Source organism: Neodiprion fabricii, chromosome 1, assembly GCF_021155785.1.
Source record: "Neodiprion fabricii isolate iyNeoFabr1 chromosome 1, iyNeoFabr1.1, whole genome shotgun sequence".
In the NCBI taxonomy this organism is placed as follows: domain Eukaryota; kingdom Metazoa; phylum Arthropoda; class Insecta; order Hymenoptera; family Diprionidae; genus Neodiprion; species Neodiprion fabricii.
The window spans coordinates 9268903-9294368 of NC_060239.1; the positions used below are offsets into that span (position 1 = coordinate 9268903).

Below are 25466 nucleotides of genomic sequence, written 5' to 3' on the forward strand. Positions count from 1 at the left end.
CGCTGGTGCGGTTGGCACTGGTAATATCGATTCCTCCCGAAGATTTCCGAGGTCAGCCGAAGCCGCCAAAGTGACGTATGTCAGCAGCAAAAGTGGGCAGTCCGTGTTCCGCTCTCGTGTGTCACGTCAAAAAAAAAAAAAACTGCACATCGTTTAGAAGGTTTAAGGAATAGTCATCAGTCGGGTCAACAGACGGCGACGATGCGTTCCATCTAATAGTTATGATTTAGGTTACGATACCGCGTTGATATTCCTGGATAAATATTCCAAGGTTCGTATACCAACGCTGCTAAGTACTGTACTTTGAAAAATCACTGTTTCTCTCCCGCTTTTATTATCGATGTGTTACGCACGCATATACTGCAGTATTGCCGAAACAAGCGTTACACTACGATCAATTTTTAAGTTCACGACCTCCGCCTCTATTCATTTAATCAACTATCATCTATCTGATTCAATAACCCTAAATTGCCCCCGACCTGTACACGTTACGTTACAACACCGCGAATAATGTATATCGTTTATATCCGTAATTAATCGTTCGTCGCATTCTGTTTGTGTTTATGTAAGTTGAAATTTGCGTCGATACTTCGTTGCACTTAAATTCAATCGTCGAGGCGATGACAACAATCGACGTTCGATAACGATAACATCTGTTACTAGCTTGCCGATTATGAATGAGATCTGATTTCGTCTGTCTAGGTAGGCGTTATTCGGCTTGCAGACGGGGCATTGAGAGAGGGAACGAGTGCGAGGAACAAGGAGAGAGATGGCTGCAGCCGCAGCATTGGGTAAATAATTTATTCGCTGCTTACTAACCACGGTTATTGATATTTCAAGTGTCAATATTATTACCATCCTCGATATAGTTGGGGAAAAATTACTGCCTCAAATTGAAAATGGGTTCGATACCTCGATATTCAACACAAACTAGAGGTTAGGACTGTCCATTTAAATCACGACTCAAATCTTACTGTTATATTACCTTAATTCTCTCGCTGCTCACGTAGTCTTAATTAATCTTTCCATTTTCTGTTAATTTATCACCAGTAAAACGAGTCAACGTAAACAGCTTACAGGCACGTTACGAATCGTCGTCATTTTCAAATACTATCTAACCCCTTTATTCAACCTTGCGTAAAGCTCAATTTATAATCAGGCTTTTTTTTAATCTTATTCAGGTGTGGATCCGTGGGTGATCCAGCCACGGGAACGCGCCCGATACCAGGAGCAATTCAATTCTCTGAAACCGGTAAATGGGGTCGTTACAGGAGAGCAAGCAAAAGGCTTCTTTCTGCAGTCTCAGTTGCCACCTATGACTCTTGGACAGATATGGTAATATCAAAAAAAAAAATTTATCCTAATAATACTGGAGCCCAAATTGTGCTCCGAGCTTGGTTTCCTTTTTACTATGTTCTGAGTGAATCAAAGTTTTCGGTTAGTTTCACCTTATGCAGTTGCTCTTAGTATTTATTGAGATTAAAAGTATTACGAATAGAGCAGCATTTTTTTCTCTTTCCCACTAGTTGCTGTTTCAAGAAAATTAAAATCGATACTACGATGTTTGACTCACTGATTTTTTGTACAATAATAAGCCGGGACAAAGTTGAATCATACTTCTGTACACCCTGCAATGTTAGACAAAATTTCCATTTTTGATACAATCCTGACCACTATATACGTTTAAATTCTTGTGTAATTAGACCAATTTTTTTTGTCAGTTTCTTTCAACTCAAACGAGTATAGGCAACCAATTGTTTTTTTTAATTTCAAATATGCCAACAGCCCACTTTCCAATTCGTTGTCTTTAAAACGTTACACAATTTATATAGTTTTTTCAATTTAAAAATCATAAATTTAGGGGTTTATCCGATACGGATGCTGATGGAAAAATGGATGTGAATGAATTCAGTATTGCTTGCAAGCTGATTAACTTGAAGTTGCGTGGTTTCGAAATCCCAAGTGCACTCCCACCAACTCTGATACGAAGTTTGAAATCTGTATCCAATGGTAAGTACTCTATTCCTATCTAGGCTAAGCGGTAAGTCGATAAAAGATTTTCTATATTTCACAAAAATTGTATATCTTCATCATGGTAATCAGTGGGAGATCACTGTATTCGAAATACACAAGCCACGAGGAGAAAAGTAACTGTATTTGTCACTCGCGTATGTTCTTTCACAATTGCCAAGTAAGAACATTTGCAAGTTGGGAATATTTCACAATCACGCCAATAAACATTAATCGACGTTGGAGTTGAGCATACTGTGAACTACGACAAAAACTAAATCTCTTGTAGTAATAAAAAGACGGGTATAATCTGCATGAAAATTCCTCCAAAGGATAACTGCAAAGTTTTCTCTATGCACGTGGTATCACATGCAGCTCGGTGACTGGGTGAAATTTTCAAAGCAATTATTAACTTGATCTTAACTTATACACTAACAAATTATTTGCTCTCTTCCAACTATGCGTCATACTAAATGCTTTAATGATAATGTGCACTGCTTGGTAAAGATGGGAACGTCGTTAACCTATTGAACGGTGGTAACATGAATGGGATTACACCAGCACAGCCTATGGGAATGAATTTTGTGTCTGGAAGTATATCGCAGAACCTCGTAGGCTTAAATGGATCTGCTTCACAACCAATGCGGCCACTTCCACCCATGTCAATGTCAACGGGTAAGTTTATTGAGGTTTTAATCCATTAGTCTGGGCTACAATGTTTAGGTAATCAATTGAGCAAAATCTTTCCAAGATGTGAGGGGCGAGTCCCATTTTTTGAAGTTGAAAATATCGATATTTGTGTTGTCTGATTTGTGAATTAAGTTTTTTCATGGTTAAATACATTTTTTATTGGTAACTTCAATGTGAGTCAAATAAGAATAGCACGAAGTGTGTGAATTCTTCTAAATTCAATAAAATAGATAATTTCCTTATCCATATTTACAATTTTGTGCATTGTTTATTAAAAATTACCTACGATTTTCAAATTCAGGAGAAAATTTTCAGTGTTTTTACACAGTTGAATATCATTTTGAGGCTGATACGGACTAATATGCCACACACGTCGTTCTCGAGTCAATTTACCTTAAACACATCTACACGACAAACAGAATCTCTGTTATAACGCAGCTTTTGCTGAGAATGTTAGAGCGAATGACTCTTAGAGTATTTATTAGAGTATTTAAACTAGACAATGAAACTTTAAAATCATCTGAAAATTAACAATCAACTTATATTAAACCATACGCTCTGATCACAACAATTTAACACCAAAATTGTTGTGTTCGAGTACCAGGCCTGATATCAAAATTGCATCAATATTCTGTTAGAGTTAGATATTAGTGCGAGAGGTTTTAGAAGTACTGTTACACTAATTAGCGGCACCTGTATGTTATATTATATGTTACACCTTGTAGCCTCACATCAGAATAAACAGTGCGTGGCTCCCAGTACACACATGGTTCATAATTACGCATCATCAAAGCCCCCTGCTCGACCTGCACCCCCCTCCATGGGTATGTTGTACGCCTGATTCCATTAAAGAATGTAGGAATGTGTTGGTCAAAATTCATCAACATGAGTTGCCTGTACAATGCTTGCCAAAAATTTTCACATACAATTTTTCACAATTAATATGAACTTTGGAAAAGTTGGAAATAAGTATTCTTTCTTTTGTAGATTTCTTTTGGTCAACACTTGAGGTATCTTTCAGTACTTGACCTTCACATTTTCATATTCGCTGGGATTAACTCAACTAACAGAAATTCGTGTTTTATCATAATATAAAGTTTATTGGAAAATGAGTTTTGTACTGTCCATAAAATTGTACAAAAGAATTATGGTACATAGTCTGAAAATTCCTTATGGAATAGAAGATAAAAATTAAAGCTGCGACAAAAAAAAACTTATTGTTCAGCACAAAGTTTCAAAGTGTTCGTAAATCGATCTGTAAAAATAATTAATGTCTAATCCAGCATTTTTCACGAAACGATTGTCTTTCACATTTTTCAAATTCCCTTTTTATGCTATGTGTGTGTTATTAGTGTTTTGTCCTGTTATTTTCTGCAACTTATTAATTACTTTTATTACACTTTCATAAACAGTAGGAACACTTCTTGATTTATCTTTCGATTCTTCACCACCAGTGGTACCCGTCAGACCTGCAAATTTCATTTCCTCGGGTATGTTTCTTCGACAAATGCCTGCTTTGGATTTCATGATTTTGTTTGATTCATGTGTTTTTTCCCCAAAGTTTTTGCTTCACAGGTAATGTCAATGTGTTTTACCCTGGCTTGTCTGTGTTTCCAGTATTTTTTTAAACATGCTCATTGCGTATTTGCATCCATTTACACTTGAAATAGCTCATTTGTGTTTCTTTATATGAAATTTTCATACTACTTATTGATACTACCACAACTTGGTCACAGTTCATCGATATTTTCAGACTTGCATATGCTGTGGAAGAATAATCTACAATCATATTCTCATATGCAATTATTCAATGTTTTATGTTGGCACGCAATATTGTAAAAATTTGTAATTGAACTGTATTGCAATGTGATGTGAACCTTCGAAGCTTTACTTTCAATGAGTTTTTACTTCACTAATGATCGAAATTTCAGAATATCTTCAAATACTTATTACGTATGAACTTCTATTTGTCTTTTCGTCTCATCTTTTTCATGTCCTTCTATCACGTTGTTTCTGCTGCACTAAGGAACCACTAACTCTGCTTCAGCTCCTGGTCCACCACAAAGACCTGCGCCACCGTCATCGATTGGTATGTGGGGAACTCATTCCGGGAATTATGTAAAGAATATGTATATTATATCCCTACGTACATTTTGTTTAACGATTTTATAATTACATTACGGACTGTATGTCTCAAACATCTGAAGATGGAAACGGGGGAAATTTTCTTTTACAGCAATAGCCCTTTTGTAAACTTTTAGTTGAGAAATTTTGTGTTAAATGCAATCATTTCAATAGGTAACTCTATTTTTGCCCATATATACCATAATTTTTCAGCTAGTGCTCCCTACATGGTGTAAAACTTGCTATTACATAAATTCAACAACTAGTTATAACAGCCAGTCAAGAGTATTATTATTTTTAAATTGTAAATTTCAGTGAAATTATACATTTCATTAAGAGCGTATCATTGAGTGATATTATTGTTTTTGTAATCCAGTCATCCGTCTGTTTACGGACACTCACAGATGCTATCACCAATGCGGACTACTAAAGATAAAATGCTAACATTGTGCTTTGCAACGCTTTTGTGATTAGTGCACCACACATACCTATGTATATATGTGGATATTTTTTGACCTCAATGATCTGTGTGACGATGTTAAAACACCTGTACTTTCTGTCAAACCACCATTTACTATTTGGAAATTTTTTCACATGTTACGAAATTCGAAATCATTCAAATCTGCAACGCATTAGAAAAATTTCACTTTCCAAAATTCGATTATTACTACGACAAATAATTGTAATATCAGTCAATCTTTGCAGGTACAGTACCATTGATTGGTGGCCCCCCACCAAAACCAGCCCCTCCATCATTTCCAAATAGTCCGGTCAACATGGGTATGTCACCAGTTAAAATGCAGCCGTCCGCGGGATCCATTATTCCTCCTATCCAACCAGTACAGCCTATGACTGCGTCTGCACCGATGGGTAAATATAATCGTGCATCTTATGAAATATGTAAAATCACTACAGTCCGGTTCATCAGCGTTATTTCGCTGGTGAACTTGAGCACGGCGTTCAGTCTACACACAGTTCTTATCCTCACAACATGTTTTTTTTATTACAGACTTGTTCGAGTTTGATTTCTCTGAAGGTATTTAAACTAGATAGAGAAATTATATAATTTCTGCCTTGAAGATCCATTACTTTGTGTTACCAAAAACTTGATTTTCTCACATTAATTTCTTACAAATTTTAGCCACATCATTGGTAATTCTACTATATTAGTTTTGCCATTGTTTAGCTCACCAGTTTACATACCATCCCTTTGTAGCGAATTACGAGTACTGGAATTTTTTTGACCAGCTTTCTGTAACTTTGACACTTGAATGTTTTTTTTTTATTTAAAAATATCGTATATTGTTGAATAAATCAGTAAGTGTCACGCAGGTTTTGAGAATAAAATCCAACACCTTCATGCTATCTTCATGTCATATTTTTACAACGACAAATATCAAATTTAAAAACCCAGAATTAAGAACCATGGATTACGAATGCTTCTGTGAAATAGACTCAGCAAAAATTAAATACAAGCTCAATTGATAATGTACTAGACGTTTTTTTCCCGTTGACGAAAAAATTTATAAACACGATTTTCATTACATGGAATGTTAAATATAATCAGTGAAATATGTTCACCCTGAGAAAGAGTTGGTATTTTTACGCAGCTTTATCAAAAGTCACCGTTTTCATTTGCAATTTTAATAACTTTTTTCCAGTCATTGTCATCGTTTCTATGTATAATCCATATTACCAAATTCAAATTGAGTAAGTAATAACTGTATCAACACAGGTATGCCGTCCGTTGCGCCGATTGCACCTGTCAATATGAATCCTGCCCCAATTGCAGCTTTTGGAATGGGCAGTGTGATGGCAATACAACCGGCAATGATACCTCCTATGTCTGCCCCAACGATGGCACCTATTGCATCTGTTGCACCTATGGCTTCAGGTAAAGTACTGAAATGGTTTTCTCATTACAATCGGAACTAAATCCTCAATTTGGACAATGACCGAGTTGCCGCAATCCATTCAAGACCTATTTAAGTTCTCGCATTAATCACAGAAAGTGAAATTAAAGTTCGTTTTACTTTTTAACAGGCATCCCAATATCCGCTCCAATCAGCAGCATTCCTTTAGCACCAGTGCATCAAATAATGGGGAATCCTGCAGTTGCCCCCATAGTCCCACCGTCGGTTAATGGAAATCCAACGCCTGTTTCTACAAATTCTCCACTCAGTACAACGGCTAGACCTCCAAGCATAGACAGAGTTGGTTCGCTTGATTCTCAGCATAGCCAGCATTCCGCAGGCTCGCCACAGGTCGAGTGGGCAGTACCTCATCAAACAAAATTGAAGTACACGCAACTATTCAACACTTGGGATCGTACCAGATCTGGATTCCTCTCGGGACCACAAGCTAGAAATATTATGGTTCAAACGCAGTTGCCTCAGGGCATCCTAGCCCAAGTATGGTAAGTGAAGATACTGTGATAATTAGAACACTCTAATCTCGATATTAATATCTGATATTTTCTGCTCAGGGCTTTGGCTGATATGGATGTTGATGGCCGATTGGGTTGCGACGAATTTGTCCTAGCCATGCACTTATGTGATATGGCTAAGGCTGGTGAAAAAATTCCCACAGTTTTACCAATTGAACTCATTCCTCCTACATTCAGACGTCAACGACAAGGTAGCGTTACGTCCCAGGGTACGTCGGAGAACATTGATCCATCTGCTGGCATGCCACAGGTTAGTTGACAATTTGCCATTTGTATTTACTTTAAACTCTAGGTTTATATAACTTGATATTCAGTTATCAGATACTGAGATTCAAAATCTAACGAAGTATAGCGCCGATGTCTTAGTTATCACCGAAATTAAACATCTTTGTGAAAAAAATGTGTTTTCGTAATTACAGACGTCTTTTGAAAACAAGAGAAAAGAAAACTTTGAAAAGGGGCAGGCTGAGTTAGAGCGTAGGCGCAAAGCACTTTTAGAGATACAACGAAAGGAACAAGAAGAACGTGATCGTAAGGAAAGAGAAGAGGCTGAAAAGCAAGAGAAAATAAGGTTTGATTGAAACAATAGCTTTATTATTGGCAATTGCAATTGATGCTATTTTTATAATATTTTCACATAGGTTGGAACAGGAAAGGAGACGACAGGCAGAAATTGAAAAACAAATGCTTCGGCAGAAGGAAATTGAACAAGAGAAGGAAGAGCAAAGAAAACGGGCACAAGAGCAACGGGAGGCTGCAAGAAAGTAAGATATCGTTCTGATAACACTTGAGTTTATTCCTATTCTTTGCAACTTATTTTCTCTAAATTTTGACCTGTTGAATCACAGAGAAATGGAGAGACAGCGGCAATTAGAATGGGAGAAGCAAAAATCTCAAGAACTTCAGGCACAAAGGCAGAAGGAACAGGACGTACTTCTTAAACTCAAGGCCAAGAATCAAGGACTTGCTATCGAATTAGGAAGTCTGGTAATTTAGCAGCATTTGTTACTTGAAGTATAAAATTTACCGAACCAATCGTCAGTGTTACGTGTTACAAAAATAACTATCGTATTGCAGAATGAAAAAGTGAAAGAGCTTTCACAGAAAATATGTGATACTCGCGTGGGTGTTTCTGGTGTGAAAACTACGATCGACGGTATGCGTTCAACGCGTGATTCTCAACTTCAAGAGATGTCAGCGCTGAAAAATAAATTACGGGAGCAAAATCAAAGACTGCTTTCGCTGAGTCAGGAAAAAGCAAGAATTGAAGCTAAGAATAAGTTGAACAATGCTCAAGATGTTGCTGGGCAGGAGGCAGTAAAGATGGCTTTTGCTAGTAAACAAATAACGTTGAAACAAATGAAAGATAAAATCGCGGACTTACAGCAACAGGTGCTACATCAATTTTATGAGATTAACACACAAGTACAAAAAATTTTTGCGATGTGAAATTACATGACTATTTCTGGTGGTTTCATTTATTTTTAGATAAACGATAAGATGACAGATATTGAAAACAACAACAGCCAACTTGATGACATAAAGAAGCAAATGAAAAACCTTCTTGCCGAATGTGCGCAGCTCTATAAATCATTTGAAGAAAAAAAAACAAAAGTTACCGATTTGCGAGCTGGCAGTGGCAACGCAGATTTTACCACTTCTGCCTGGGGAGATAGCGCCTGGGGTGATACTGGAACTGTAAATACAGACTCGTGGCCAGTGGACATTGCTTCAGTGACACATGCAACGATTACTGGAGATAATACTGGCGCTGTGAAATACAGAGCTTTATATGAATTCGTGGCAAGAAATCAAGACGAGATATCTTTCCAGCCCGGTGATATAATCCTAGTAAGTTGTCTCTGATTTAATACGAAAACTGGAATTTAAATTTCGCATTTCGAGTTTTTTTCTTACGATTAATAAATAATTAATGGTTGATGTGGCTAAAAATTTAATCAGTTTAGGAAAAAGTGATGATCTTTGCATTTGATGTTGAGTTAAATTATATCAAGTCAGACAATGTGTATTTACAGGTGCCACCAGTCCAAAATGCCGAGCCCGGCTGGATGGCTGGTGAAATACGTGGCCACACAGGTTGGTTTCCAGAATCTTATGTCGAACCAGTGGAAGTTGATGCTGTGATTACCAGTGGCAATGCTTTCATCCAACAAGACAGTGTTGAGAAGCGAACTTTGGAGTGAGTTTGAAAATATTTATTCCCATTAACGTGAGATTAAAGGTTGAGGATAGAAAGTAGGGGTTAATAAAAAGATAATTTTTCTCTTTGAGAACTGTACAATTTTTTATTTTCTGTAAGCTTGAAATGTATCTGTAGTGATGTTTCAAACCTTTAATTGAATTTGACATATCAACAGAGGTATTGCCGAAGTTCCTGAAAATGTATCGGACGCTGGCTCACTTGGTGGTGAAGGTCCAGCTGTCGAGGCAGTTATTCCAACTTTAGGCTTAGGCTCAGTTTGCAACTTGCAAGCTATTGCTTTGTACCAATATCGCCCGACAGTTCAGCAACATCTCTCTTTCAATAAAGGAGATACGATCAATGTCACAGAGCAGCAGGTTTGTGTTTTCTGATTGAAAATCAATACACTCCTCACAATCGCTGAATTCAATTTTTTTTTTAAGGATGATTGGTGGTACGGTGAATTTAATGGTACAGAAGGTTGGTTCCCAAAGTCTTATATTAAAACAACCACACCTGTCCGAACTGAGGCATCATCTCCAACTGGTATTCCTACTGAATATTACATCGCGCTGTATCCATATGCTTCAAACGAAACTGGAGATCTAAGCTTTAATCAAGGGGAAGTGATGATGGTAACAAAAAAAGAAGGAGACTGGTGGACAGGCGTTATAGGAGATCGTACCGGAATTTTTCCATCAAATTATGTTGAAAAGTGCGACAACCCCGATCAGGTATGATTCACTTAAATTTGTTACTATGTTCTATTTCATGACTTTTCTCGTTTATGCTGTTTAACTACTAAATTTTAATTTACATAATCACCCCGTTTCGATTTGAATAAAACGAGTTTGTTTTTGTTTAATAGTTTGTAAAGTGAACATAATTTAAGCGAGCTTTTGTGTCGTGAAAATGTTCAATAACTTTAGAATAGGGTTGATAATTGCGTGATTCTAACCACGTGTATATGACAGGTTGTCATTGTGCCTGATAATACTTCTGAAGTAGTATCAGCTGTTCCGGCCCCTGAATCGACTCCGGTACCAGATGTTCAAGAAAAAATTTCGGAACCACCTACTGCTGTTACTTCAGCTCAAGGAACACCGGTACTGATTTCATAAAAATCCTATTCACTGTTAACAGCTTAAAAGTATAACTGTAAAAGAAGTCAAAAGTTTAAAAATTCAGTGATAGCATTTGTAGCATATCTTATATCATCATTCCTTAATTTTATTCGTTGATAAAAAAAAGTCAGTTTTTCAAATGACAATTGAATGAAGTTGCAGAGTTTGAAAACCTCGTAGTTGTAACGTGTTTAGACAAATAACTCATAAAGCTTTTCATATTTGTTTCCAAGGATTCATGTATACATTCAACTAATGCTATTATTGCTAGTAACTGGTATAATATCCCTGCTATATATGTTTTATACATTGTCCATGAAAACTTTTTTAATCGAAGGACAAATGTAGTGAATTTTTTTAAATGCTTTCCATTTCTAACACCTTTCGTGAAACTCACTGTAAGCTAAAATTTGATGAATAGCATTTTTCTTTTATTACTAACACAGTACCCGAACCTATTGAAATTTTTATGAAAATAAACCACTTCGCGTATCATATGCATAAGCTACCATTGTTGAGTGCATGTGTGGGTTTAGCTACAGGAAAAAACGAAGGAACAGCTTGAAGACGAGAGAGCTGAGGCGGAAGACAGAGCAGAGTTACCAGATTTTGCTGCTATGTCGGCGCAACAGGTAATGTTGAATTCAGAATAAAGGTTCTAAAAATACTGTGATGGTTTCTTGAAGAATTTAATTAATGCCCTGAATTCAGGGATTTTCAGTGATTCCCTGCACAGACTAAATATACAGATACTTAACAAAACTTCAAGAACAACATAAAACAATGCACAAAAACAACACACGAATGGGTATTTTTATTTGTTATCAAATGTTTTAATGTTAATACAATATTCGATCGATCGATCTTCTTACATTGAGCTAAATAATCCTCAATCGAGAAATTTATTCTACTCATTTGATAAACGACAGCTAGGTACACTAATGCTAATAATCATTACCACATACGATATATACGAAATAACATGTTTCATATCTTTTAAGACACACATATAATTTTTTTTTTGTAGAATTAACATATGTTCCGTTGTTGTGTTTTTTTTGTTATGTGTTGTATGATGGATTCGTGATACTTGTATACAGTCCGAGGACCTTGGGAGCGACACTGACTCTAAGGTACAATACTTACACTGCACATCTTTCCTAATATTTTGTTTCAATGACAAGCATCAATTTGTATAGAGTTGACTACTAAATTTTACACCATATGCTTGCAGAATTTGAGGAATACGTATACGATTCAAGTTTGTAGCCAGATTGCGAAGCAGCTAGCATATCTTTGGCGAAGTTTTAAAATTTTAACAATTCTCTCAATCTCTTTAGTTTTTTATTTGATACTGAAAATCAGCCCTGTTGACGATTTATTACTTGCAAATGGATGGCTGTTAATCATACTCTAAACATTAATTGTATGCATGGATCAATGGTGAATGATTTCGAATTATTGCACTTGCACATTGACACGCTACATTCCACATAATAATGTATCTTAACACACAATTTGGAAAAAATTTTCGATTGAAGTTCCAGTGTAACATGAATGTTTTGAAACCGGGTTTTACGAAGTACAATTAATAAATCACTCGGAGCATATTCACACCAACATATTTACACATGTCTATGCAAATATTTTCAACATTCACATGAATAATACAATTTCAGGGCAAAATAATTTATTCGTTTCCCCTTTCATACATGCAACAGGTGTTATGAAGTGAAAATGTTTCACTAAGTGTTTCTTTGATATGAACTTTGATATTATGTGTTATTTAAAATGGATGTTTCGTCCCAAGAATGCCAGGCTACAGCCACTACAGGAAAAACTACATACGTAGAATTGTGAATAATTAATTATTTTATTTGCTAAAGAGTGAAATTATTTTAAATACTACACGTCAAGTAAGAATTATATGAGAATTCATATTCACGAGTATTTATTTATTTTTTTTTCTTGATATAACTGCAATGGATTTCTCTTGATAAGCTCAAACCAGAACTTTTCTGAATTTATGGAAAATAAGGTCACTAAATTACCGATATTCTCAAAACAAAATTTTTTACTAACAACTTATCGATTTGCAACAATAATTCTTGTGGTGGCCTGATGAAGTACTAATATGTATGGCTGTGCTTGCTTCTTTTGGATGCTGCTGCTGATGCTTAGCCATCCACGCCGCAGTACCCCAAGGTATTTTGGTCCATCCACCATTGTTCCTATCCACATGGTTTGCTTATTTTATATCTTTGCAATGATCGTTTGCCTTCTCCAAATATTCTTCACTTGCTTTTGCCAATTATTTTTCACAAACCTATGTATTTTGCATTAGTTGATGTCACCGTATATTTACTATTTTTTGTAATGTATGATTGGTCATTATCAGAATAATTTTAATTGTTTATTGAACGTAGTGAAATTTTTGGTAAGTATGTTCTATAAATTAAATTTCATTTTTATTTTTATTGTTACGAATGACAATTTGGCGATTTCGTTTATGACACTGCAAGTTGATCTCACAAGATTCAATATTGTTTGATACTCTTCACTACCTTAATATGCAGGCATCTCTTCAGTTTTGTTCTATGAAGTTCTTAAGTCTTGTTGTCAAACATTGAAAATCACCACATCGGGATGAAACTTAATTTCAAGCACCTGAGGTCGATATTTTTCTAGCAATATCCGCACGATTCATGCTTTCTAATACTGTATGAAACACCCATACTTTAAGCTGAATCAAAGTAACGTTTAATTGTCTTCAGGCAAGAGGTAAAAAACCTGAAATTGGACAAGTCATCGCTCCATACCACGCGACTAGTCCGGAGCAATTGAATCTCCATAGAGGACAACTCATCATGATCAGGAAAAAGACGGAAACTGGTTGGTGGGAAGGAGAGTTACAGGTAAAAGTTTTACTAAATTATTAGTTATAATACGAAATAGAAGGTGTTCTTCAAAATTTTTACAAATTCATGTTATCTGACAAATAGTCTAATTTCTCATATTTATATTTGCCCCAGGCTCGTGGCCAAAAACGACAAATTGGTTGGTTTCCTGCATCTTATGTCAAGTTATTGGGAAGTAACAGTAATCGCAGCACACCAGTTTCCCATAGATATCAAGACTCGCCCACTGATCCCAATGTTGGTAAGTGTACTACTCTTATCATCTGATGGACGGAAAGCAAACAGTACTTTTCTGAATGTCATTCTAAAAGTATAATGAATTTCATTATGCCGAGGATTTAGTAGTAGTGAAATACGACGAATTTTGCATAGTGACTGGTGCTTGGCGGTAAACTATGGATTCATAATTTGAAATAGGTGTTTGTGCAGCTTGAAGTGCCTTACGAACTTATTGTTTTTATGTTTCTAGAGCGGGTGATGGCTTTATACCCATATCAAGCGCTAAATGAGGATGAGTTGAATTTCGAGAAAGGAGACGTTATAACTGTTCTTGCTAAAGAGGATGCCTCGTGGTGGAGGGGCGAGATGAACGGTGTATCAGGAGTATTTCCTAGCAACTATGTTTCTCCGATGTGTAAGTAAATTTATCCTCGATATTGACGACAGTTTATTTATAGCATGTGTTACACTTTCCTCTTGTAACCGGCGTCAACTTTTACATTCACTTGTGTACAAATTTGTACATTTGTAATACCATAGATCTGTAAATCGTATTTAGGAACGTATATTGTAGGTAGTTGCTGCTCTGACATGCATTTTCTCTAATATGACCTATAACAAACCTATGATTAGCATACTTTTCAACTGCAGTAAAGCACGTTCCTCACACTCTCTATTGTTGAAATATATGAATATAAGTTTCCTGGAAACGCATCCTTTTCTTCGTGTCACGACCTCACGACCTTATTCAATTAGATGCTCGATAATTGAATGATTATGTAAAACTTGGACACACTACTCTTTCACAGTTTTTATGCATCTGAATCAATGTTGCATTTTGAGGTTCTACAATAAATGAGAAACTTGTTATACAGTGAAAAAAAATTTTAGATTTACCAAATCATTGACATCAGTGATATATTTAACTTAAGAACAGAAACCGGAAATGTATATGAAAGAATATGGCTTACGTATATCTGTTTTGTAGGAACGGCTGGTGCATACTGTCTCCAACCATCGTTGATCAATCGCTAGTGTATGTCTGCTAAACGCTCGGCAGGGACCCACTGCGGCACCACTGATTCAGTCTCTCACACTTTATATCTTCCAGCTTTGTTGCACTAGGTTCATTTGTGTGATGTTAGAATTTTGAAAAAAGTAATAAATATATTCTAGATTGCGTTACGAAATTATTTTAATTTTAGTCAAGTCTTACCAAGGACTGTATCAAAGTGTTTCAGTTGATTAGGATTATTCTTTCTTTCTTGTTCTACTATTTGTTCATCAAATGAAAGTAGATATGTTCTAGGATTGTTGAATGTTAAAACGATTTTTAGACATGTAATAGTTTTATGAATTGCTCATTTGAGTAAAGTTTTTATTATTTTTTTAGCAAGTTCGAGTAATGATTTTTTTTAATAACGAAATCATTCACTGATGTAACAGTGTTTTTTCTGTTTATTCCACCAACTTTTCTATAATTATTCTTTCCAAATTAAGTGAACGATGGTGAATTTTTTTTTCATTGACTAGCATTTCATTACGATTTTTGTCCATAATCGTTACCGCCATTTAAGAACTCTGTTAAAAAATGGTCATACCAGTCGATATGAATTTTAATTCTGTTTTTGAGGGATAAATTGTATTTTTTTATTCAATGCTTTAAATGAAGTTCGTATTACCTATATAAGCATTGTATACTGTTTAAAACAGCTGAAACTATTCGTTTGCTCCAAGTCTATAGTAACAGAAAAGAAATGGAATTTAACCATAGATGTTGAAACCTGAATACAATTCGTTTTATTTTTATCAAAAAAATTTCCAATCTAGTTTCACAATTTTCTATCTGGGCTGTATTTAATTATTGAAAACAGATGAAGATGTTATTTTGAAATCGAAACACGTGAATTCAAGTATGTACATTCTTACAATTAAAAGAGAGCAGTCATTAAAATTTCATTACTTGAATTTAAATGAATAAATAGCTCGTTTAAAGTTGAAAATTTTGCTCACTATGATTATTGTATTATGAATCTCATTGAATGATTAGGATTTAGCTGTAGCTAATAATTTATTAATATATATGTATTATATATACATGTATGTATATGTAATATGTATACATATTCAAGAATCTCGTTACTTTATCAGATTTATATTCCTAAAGGTGTGAGTTTATTAATCTTCTTCTTTTTTTTTTACCTTTCTTATTACCTATTGCAAACTAACCAACTGCAGATCTGCTTCAGCTTTTGATAAATGATTCTCCTTGTTTTGGTTCCCGCATGGCTTTTTTGTTAAAGTAATAATAGCATGTTCAGCCCGTGGGTCCCGTGCCACTCAGTGTTTTCACCAAATTATATAAAATGTCTATTTATTTCAAACAGATTCGTCACAAATTGAAAGAAATGCGTTACATATCAAGTCTTCAGCACTACCAAAATAAAGTGTAAAAAATATAATATGCAATGAAACGTAATTTGGCAAATATTATTGAAATTTTCTACTGATTTTTGCGATAATAAGAAATAATATAGATCTCCTTTGACCCCTGAAAAATATAACAGAAAATACAAATAAGTGTGATGAGTTCTTAACTTGCCACTTATAATTTAATTTGTATATAATCTCGTTCCCGTTAAATAATTTTTTGCTTTTTTTTTTTCATAGAATGATAAGGATAAATATCGTTATTTGGTGTAAACAAAGACCGTATGATTAAAATCGCAAAAATTAGACAATTTGATATTGTTTCTGTAACTATAAGATGTACACAGTCATTGAAATTATCATACTGTAATTAATTATGGTTATGTGTATGTGCATTTAAAAAAAAAATATGTTTCGAACATATTCGCTCAGCACAAGCCAGGCTATATATTTACTTTTCTATAAATATGTCAAACTGTCTGGTTACAGTGTGTCGTTTTGTTCCTCTTTTTGTGTATGAGTAAAGTTCTACGGTGGGTATTTTGTATCGCGGTTGATTTAAATGCAGACTGATTCGACTCTTCAAGGCAGTTATGATAATATACAAAGTCAGATGTTTATTTCCCACATTGAACAATTGATCTCAGTATCACATACATTTGACTATCCTCTAACGTCATCAGAGTAAACAGTTCCTGAAAAAAATTACATTTAATGTTTCTATTTGTCGTTACTTTTTAGATTTAACGAGTTCCTTGCCTGTACGTTTTTATCACCTATGTTACAGTTTGTAATTTTGTACATTAAATTCACTAGATTGATATAGGTCTGTAAGTCAGCAATTTGAATTTTATCTGCAAATTTTTAATTGGTAACTTACTTCCTATTCATCAATGTTTTCTCCTTTGACCATTTTGATTTCGTTTGTAATTTTTTGCTCTTGTTTAATCGCGTATTACTATTGTTGATTGATATTTTCATGTGTATACTAATAACTGCCTTTAAAACTATCTTACTAACTTACATATTTTATGCCCATCAACAATTCTGTTCAACTAACATCTTGCTTCTGCTTCACACGCAGCCTAAGGATAGCAGTGTAGCACAGCATCGGCTATAATATATGCTACTTGCAATAACAAATACGAACAGGAATTTATGCATAAAATGTAATGTTTAAGAAAGGAGGTGGAAGATAAAAATAAACTGCGCAATAAGAAATCTCAACAGTGACTGTATTAATAGAAGAATTTTTTTTCAATTATTACTGTATCAACGTCAAATATAAAGAAAAAATTCAAACCATAGTCGTCTGTTTGTTCTTGTAAACAGATTAGATACTCAGACGAAAGAAGCACTAATTAATTATTAGACTGCCCTAACTAACACTAAAATAACACGCTTACAAAATCTGTGTTAATTCAAATTTGCGAATTAATATTCTCTACATTAATTAACCATAAAGAAATCCATAACTGTTGATATTTCTTCTTGTTAAAAATTTCGCAAATATCGATGCTAATCAAGGACTAAACCAATATAATTATTGTACTATTTAAACTACATATGTATAACATTATTAAGGTCAAACATCGTTCAGAATTTGCGAATCGAGTGGCAACTAATTCGAACTGTAATGCCATATGTTTCTAGAATTCTGAATGGCGCTATCTGCATTAATAGGTTGACCATATTTATACATTGCTTAGATGTCACGTAGGTATTCCATAGATTGTAACGCTAATTTTTTCAACGACAGTCTCCGGTTATTGTAATTACATGGGCGCTTGTCTTTACTTTAGCCATTCACGCCACTGCAAATTGTCGTCAACTGAATTCATTCGATTCTGAATAATGCTTATAATGAGTATTTCGTTTAATATCATTATCAAAGTTGAGTTTTCATTCGGAGAACTTAGGTATCATCGTTTCGAAATTGAACAATGTTCATCTTAGTCACTGAATAAGTAAAGCAAGTTCTTAGTTATGTATTTATTCACGTATATTCTTTATTACGTAATAAGCGCACAATTAAATAGACACATATATAACCATTGTGTGAGCGCCGTTAAAATTCAGTTTTCAATGTACACACTTAAACGTCATCAGTCTTTCCATATAATTCATTTCAAACTGAATATCTCACCCGGGCCTGTTACCTCGACAATTTGTTCTGGAAAACAATATTGTGAGAGGTTTGTCAGTCTATGTTACAATACCTAGTTCCTTCCATGAAGTATATTCTATTATTTAAGAGAAGTTGTTAGATAAAGAAATATGTTAGTCAATGCATCAAACCGGATTTTTTCAATATAATGAAGTTTCCTGGTTAAACGGTAATTACGGTTTTTCATCTTTTTTTTATGGACACAATAACAGCGTGAGATGAATTTGCTTTTTATGATGCAATCGTCATCTTACACAGACAATAAAATGAAGCAAGAACCACTGTCCATGTAACTAAGTACTTAATACTATTTTAGTTTGGAAACGATAATTAATAATATTACTGGGAAAAACCATGTAGTAAATAGTAAAATTGTGATAAATTGAAGATAAATTCATTTGTAGAAGAAAAAACCACTTCAACGAGTAATTTTATGAACTGTAATAATTCTTTTGACTTGTCCTTTCATGAATACTTTGATCGACCAAAACCAAACAATACCAGCTTTTCATTTTTTGAACTACAATCATCTGAATTCTTATTGCTCGCTACTAAACATAATTTATGTTGTATTAGCAAGTGTGTTGATCCTCAGGTTTACATTATCGATCAACAAACTAGACGAAAATAAAAAATGATAGACTGGTAGTCACAATAATAGATGTAGCCGAGAGATTATTTAACTGTTGTATAGATTTCATATCCAATTGCTAGTTAATGATTATTCAAACATTAGCAGCACCCCTTTAAACTGTGGATTGACAGCCTAATCAGTGCTTTTTATCAAAGTTGTTGATCAAGCACTGAAAACGTCAAAAATAAAACAGTTGAAAATGTTATTTGCGCTTGAAATAAAATAAAACCTGAGTTGATTTGATTCTAAAATTCGTGATCGTTAATGTTATAACAAGAGATGTTTTATAGTTTATAATATATAATGTATAATATATACCCCAATATTTATTATCAGAATTCACTAAGAACAGGTTCGCTATGTTTGTGTCACTAAAAGGCACAAAATATTGTGTTCCTAAATTTGAACAGGATCAATAAATAGCATCCTGCAATATCGGGGTAGCCATGACAGTGAATTTTGGCAACAGACTAAGAATATTGAAAAACTACTTCATGCAATGGTATTGTAGTGTATAACATCTAAATTTTATCTTCAATTTCTTGACTAGTGTATCAAACGTACTATTGTTAATTCCACGAAAAAGCAAGTAGTACAATTTGTCAGAAATTTCATTACAAAGATATAAAAATTATGTACACGTGAAATTGCGTGAAGTCTTTGATGTTGAAAAAATAATTAGTTGAAATAGCAGCCATAAACTTATATTAAAAAAACTATGCAATAAAGTAATATACTTTATGTAATAATTATAGGGATAATAAAATTTGTCAGTATTCATTTAGATGTGATTATTCGAGTTATTTAGTAATTACTTTTATTCTAAATATTCAGCGAATATGTTTTTTTATCAGGTAAATTATATTTGATAAATCATATTAAAAAAAGGGACGTTAATAGTAGAAGCCGTGATACATTCTAGTAATTTATTGCTCTCTATCATGTACCAAATCTTTGTAATTTGTGACACATGCATCGTAGGACGGAAAAAAACAGTTGCTCGAAAAAAATTAATAATGTTGTTGAATATTACTTACCATTGATAATACATTATCCACCAAAAATTTCAATTATGCATCTGAGATATTATAACGAGCAAATAACAAGTATGTAATTATAGAATATGTACGTAAAAAAATTATGATATATCTTTAACAATTGTTACAAAAAATATAGCTAACTGTACTGAATGTTTAATGTTACGAAAGAAAGAAAGAGGAAAATGAGAAAAAAATTTAGTGTAAGTCATGATGAATGTAAAAATGTGGACAAAATTTGTTTGGAATTTAGTCAGTTTGTAGGATATTCGTTTCATTTTAATTTTGTCTTCATTTTATTTGAAAACTTGTCGCCTGATAATAGATGATAATGGAAATAAAATATGTAACTATTATAAACACCGTTACCAATGTTGTTAATCTTTTCATTTAAATTTGGAGCAAGACTTTTTTTTACATGAAATTGGGAATGTTTTATAATTAAGTGCATTATTCTCAATACAAGAAGAATAAGTTCAAAAATACAGGAATAATTTCGAGTCCTTTGCAAAACTATATATTGTTATTTAAATTAGTCATACAATTTTTTTCGATAATTAAAAAACGCTCCCAAGTTTTCACGGTTGCAACATCACGTCAAGGTTGGCTTTTAAGGAATAGAAAAAAATCCGATAATCTAGAAATACCCACCTTCTTGCCCATAAACTGGTTTAATACTTCCACATAATTTATTTCAGATTCCGTGGAGAATTTTATGTGGGACAGGTGACGTATAGTATAGTACTGTGTATAGTAATTATTTTGCCATTTTCCAGATTGTGACTTGTAATTTCACTTTAGAAAAAGAAACTAAACAATTAAAATACGTTAGAAAATATAGTAAAGAGACTGAAAATACGGATTTTTGATTTAAACTACAGTAATCATCACCGTTTTTTCAATTTCTCATTATTGTAATTATGGCGATGACAATTCCAGCTGGTTGATTGATTTGGTTTTTTTTTAAACTGTGATTCAGGTGTCTATGTTCTTATCATGTTTACCAATTAAACCGATAAAAATAACGTACATTTTTCTTTTTCAAATCATCATATAACTGTCAAACTTTGTCCTAAACAGTGGTGTTTTGTTTGTTGTGTTTTGTTAAAATAAGTGTAACATGAATTCGTTTTCACACACAGTATCAGTTTCAAACAATTACATTTTTTTTAGTCCGAGCCCCCTTTTCCACCGTATTCAACGTAAATTCCATTTTATTATGAAACTACTCCTTTTTAATATGAATATATTAACTTTTTTCAAGATTTTCGATTTATTTTATGTGCAGCCAGCGATCTAATACGTGATGTTATGTTTGGACTGCTCAATGATACGGAAAGGAAACGTCAGGAACATATCAAAGAACTCATTGCAACTGAACAAGCGTACATCGAAGACATGACTCTGGTTCACGAGGTGAATACGTTATTTTAAATAATTTTATATGTGTAAAATGTCATTTTGTTTGTAGTTATATGTAAAGCAATAATGCCCAACATTTGTTTACAGGTCTTTGAGAAACCGTTACTTCAAAGTATGGTACTGACTGTAAACGAAGTTGACAAGATATTCGTCAATTGGCGGGATATTATAGTGTGCAATGACAATTTTTTGAGGTAAGAGTCAGTCAACTTTAGCAAAAATTTCTGTTTATTAAAAAGTGGTGGATACTTGAAAATTGAATGCAAAGGCGTGTTATTCAGTTCTAACTTTTTTTACTCTTCAGAACACTGAGAATACGAAGGGACAACAGCGATGGTGGTGTTATAAGAATGATCGGTGACATATTGTGTGAAAATGTAAGTTGAATGGTGCACAGTGAAATAGTGTATATGCATTAACGCGTTTTATTTGAACAACCGAATATGTGAGTGATTTAGAAGGAAAAATTGGAGGGATATGACTCACGGTTTTGAATTTACAGATCCCGAGGATGTCGGCCTATGTTAGATTCTGTAGCTGTCAGCTTTCCGCAGCAACGTACCTTCAGCAACTTACTGAAAAATCACCAGAATTCGTTCAGGTTGCTGCGATGTGTCAACAGGACCCAAGAACAAAGGGAATGCCGCTGAGTTCGTTTCTCATTAAACCCATGCAAAGGATTACAAAATACCCACTGATTATTAACAAGGTTTGCAATGCACGTTTTCAAGCGATTATACATCAGCACCCAGCTTGTCAAAGTAATGTATACCTTTGCTTTTAACAGATTCTCGAATATACTCCTGTGTTACATCCCGACAGACAATATCTTCTAGAAGCGCTGGCAAGAGCAGAAGAATTTTGTACACAGGTAACAAAAGGATACATCAATAATTAAATACAGTCACGCATCAAGTTCAACAGAATCAACAACATGTCTGCAAGATAACTGAATTGTGGCACATCTCTCTTCTATCATTGGTCAGATTACATTATCAAAAGATACGTACCAGATAATGTTGTGATCAATGGAAATGTGAAAAACAATTTACGTAGAATTATTATTTCTATGACTATTAAAAATAGGTTCTTATCAGTTAAATCAGTATTTGTTCCAAATTAATTATCAATTTGTCGGTATATTAACTTGGATTATTTTTGTCCGTAAATGACTCATACATTTTATGTGTGTCATACGTTGAAATTGATTTAGGTAAATGAGGGCGTCAGAGAAAAAGAAAATAGCGACAGACTCGAATGGTTACAACAGCATGTAACTTGCGATGGATTAGAAGAACAACTGATATTTAACTCACTTACAAATTCTCTCGGACCTAGGAAATTTTTGCATCATGGAATACTGCACAAAGTACGTGAAATATTTATTTTGCATAAGCAATATCAAATGTTGACGATCATGTTGACACATTAGTTTGTATTGTTGAATGCGTGAATGATTTCTTAAAGTAACAATATTACTGTTAGAATAATATCAATAATAATAATATTTATATTCACCGTTAACTTACGTTTTAATATTTAGCTTTCAAACGAAGAAGTAATTTTTTCATTGTCATAGGCAAAAAGCGGCAAAGAACTTGTGGGATTTCTGATGAATGATTTTATCTTGTTTGCTCAACCAACAAAATCTTTACCATCTGGACAGCAATTCTCCTTTGAAAGAAACGCTAATCAAAAATTTAAACTGTACAGAAAAGTAAGTAACACAACTTGTCCGAAAATTGACAATTCTACGAGTTTCAAATTTGAAAAGTAAATGAATTGGAACAGTTATATATTTTTATCTACAACTATGATTTGTGGATGACTCAGTTTTAGCCAGGTATAATATTATATTAGTTGTATAAACTGAAACATTAATCTTTCATTTCAGCCAACGTTTCTGAATGAGTTGGTCATATTGACAGTACCGGAACTTAATGGAAATGATACATCCGACCACTCTAGAACGATCCGATTATGGGATTCAAAGAAAACTATTACTCTTTTAGCACCATCTGCCAGTGAATGTTCTTTGTGGTTAAAGCGAATAACCGAAGCCAGTAGAGTCTATTTAGAAAATGAAAAAACTCAGCTTCAACGGCAGCGATCGAGTGAGTATTTTCCATATTCTTTCTTTCTTGGTTTCGCTAATGTGCAATCAAACTTGTGGTGCGCTAATATTTCCAGAACATTACTTGTATTTAGATAGAAATTGTTTTATATGACAGCTTCCCTCAATGTTGAATTTAATTCGTCACTTTATAATCATACAGAAATTATGTTATGCACCGAAAGCTAATAGGTAATATACCAATTTCACAATTTGCATTTATTGCGGTTCTTTAAATGATCTTGTATAAATAATTCATTTATAGAAATATCTGTATACTTTTCAGTTTTTCTAACTAGAAATGTTTTTTTTAAACGAATTTATAATAGATCGTTTACATTTTTCGTTACGTTTATTACATCGAGTCGAAATTGTTGATTTCTGATTTAATAAAATGTCTATGTCTGTCAATGTGTGTGAGCAGAGCAGGCGCAGTTTGCTGCGTGTGGGCGAATTCTTGTTACTGTACTCGAAGGGTCGAGTATCAAAGCATTATCTGGTAAGAGTTTGCTTAAGAATGTCTGTGAATGTTCTGTTAAATTTTATGTGATATTTGCTTGGCTTTGCTTCGTGTGTGCTAATTTGTCTTTTCTAAAAAAAAAACAATTCAGCTTTGATTCAACGCTGTGTATTCTTGAATTATATATTGAGCCTTGAAAAAAATCGCGACTTTATTAGATGTAATCATCATTATTCCTTGAGCATAAGACATGAATTTTACGTGAGACATGCTTTATTCTGTAATTACAAGAAATGAATCACAGATTCATTTTATAGATTCTGATTTTATTGCATTCAATATAAATTGAAACGGGTAAATGGGGAATTTAATTCGTTTATTGGTAGGATTATGGCATGCAAGATATTTAGAGCACAAGCTGAATTGATTAGAATGTGTGCAGAAGAATGGTTACTTGAATGATGGGATTTAAATCAATTTTTGATACCATTAAAATTGCTTACTAATAATTTAGTTTTGCATGCAGCATGTAAATTAACTAGCGCGTCGCATGCTTGTAGTTCGCAGGAGACCCCCAAAGGGCCGTCTCAGACTAGTTGTCAGGGAAGCAGAAGATCTCTGTCCTACTAAACCAGGTAATGTTACTGCAGATGCTACTAAGATTTGATTTTGTTATTATTTCGAACTTTTCCCTTCTGTAAAACATTCGAAATAGTCAATAAACGGCCATAACAATTGTAACTTTGAAAAAATGATCCATTTTTGTGAAGAACAGTGTCGCTAAACTTAACATAAACCAACTGCTTCTTTTCATTTTAATTCAAACTCATATTTGGCTTTTGCGATACTAAACTCTTTTTTCTTTTGTGCTATTAACAAAGCAAGATATTGACGAACTGTTAAGTGTGCGAGTAATACCGGAGTATGATGAAATTTTAACCGGCTTCATTTCCACGGTATTTTATCAGCATTTTAACCGACTTTGAACACGTACGGATCGTGAATATGTAGACGGTACCTTGAGTATATTTTTCAATTATGATGTTTTTAGTATTTTTGCTTCATTCTACGAGAGTATATGCATTCATGATTTGTTAAATCCAATTTATATTTTGCTGTGCTATGTTTGCAATTTTTAACATTTCGTCAATCTATTCATTTTATAAATCCTCTGATGTTGATGAAACAGGAAAGTACAACACATTCTGCAAAGTATCAATGGGATCACAAGAGGAGAGAACGCAAGTTGTATCAGGAACTAACTGTCCACTGTGGGATAAGTCAATGCAGTTCCAAGTCAAAGATTTACATGCGGATACTTTGTGTATAACTGTTTTCGACAAGGGATATTACAGTCCAGACGGTAAATTTTGTTTACAGTTTTTGAATTTAATGTATAACAATTTGGTATTGAATCGAAAGATATATAATTAACGAATGTAAGTCGTGTAACACATTGCCTCAATTGT

At 33.8% G+C, this 25466-nt stretch overlaps 1 protein-coding gene and 1 long non-coding RNA gene across 18 annotated transcripts in view; one reads left to right on the forward strand and one right to left on the reverse strand.

The window, feature by feature from the left end:
* LOC124188175 (intersectin-1) overlaps positions 1–25466 on the forward strand; it is an 86271-nt gene that overhangs the window by 59004 nt on the left and 1801 nt on the right. The window contains exons 3-40 of one of the 17 annotated variants that reach the window (XM_046580682.1): positions 703–791; positions 1182–1335; positions 1862–2010; positions 2518–2685; positions 3426–3524; positions 4113–4190; positions 4748–4789; positions 5530–5694; positions 5834–5860; positions 6560–6718; positions 6868–7240; positions 7310–7520; positions 7690–7841; positions 7912–8034; positions 8119–8257; positions 8348–8662; positions 8759–9121; positions 9307–9470; positions 9649–9850; positions 9917–10207; positions 10448–10579; positions 11134–11229; positions 11698–11730; positions 12779–12802; positions 13372–13512; positions 13630–13756; positions 13985–14149; positions 21291–21418; positions 21512–21618; positions 21729–21801; positions 21927–22133; positions 22212–22295; positions 22638–22793; positions 23004–23141; positions 23319–23538; positions 23962–24036; positions 24558–24632; positions 25187–25360. In XM_046580682.1, coding sequence (XP_046436638.1) covers positions 770–791; positions 1182–1335; positions 1862–2010; positions 2518–2685; positions 3426–3524; positions 4113–4190; positions 4748–4789; positions 5530–5694; positions 5834–5860; positions 6560–6718; positions 6868–7240; positions 7310–7520; positions 7690–7841; positions 7912–8034; positions 8119–8257; positions 8348–8662; positions 8759–9121; positions 9307–9470; positions 9649–9850; positions 9917–10207; positions 10448–10579; positions 11134–11229; positions 11698–11730; positions 12779–12802; positions 13372–13512; positions 13630–13756; positions 13985–14149; positions 21291–21418; positions 21512–21618; positions 21729–21801; positions 21927–22133; positions 22212–22295; positions 22638–22793; positions 23004–23141; positions 23319–23538; positions 23962–24036; positions 24558–24632; positions 25187–25360 — 5551 coding nt within the window. In that variant the 5' untranslated portion in view covers positions 703–769. Of the gene's footprint in view, positions 1–78; positions 272–702; positions 792–1181; positions 1336–1861; positions 2011–2517; positions 2686–3425; positions 3525–4112; positions 4191–4726; positions 4790–5516; positions 5695–5833; positions 5861–6559; positions 6719–6867; positions 7241–7309; positions 7521–7689; positions 7842–7911; positions 8035–8118; positions 8258–8347; positions 8663–8758; positions 9122–9306; positions 9471–9648; positions 9851–9916; positions 10208–10447; positions 10580–11133; positions 11230–11697; positions 11731–12778; positions 12803–13371; positions 13513–13629; positions 13757–13984; positions 14150–21290; positions 21419–21511; positions 21619–21728; positions 21802–21926; positions 22134–22211; positions 22296–22637; positions 22794–23003; positions 23142–23318; positions 23539–23961; positions 24037–24557; positions 24633–25186; positions 25361–25466 lie in introns of those variants that run through there. The other 16 variants (XM_046580683.1, XM_046580684.1, XM_046580686.1 and 13 more) reach the window with 16 other exon arrangements.
* On the reverse strand, positions 14144–15234 carry LOC124188201. The gene is made up of 3 exons (XR_006872256.1): positions 14951–15234; positions 14706–14855; positions 14144–14580 (listed from the first exon to the last, which is right to left on the reverse strand). It is a non-coding gene; the product is annotated as an uncharacterized LOC124188201 (long non-coding RNA).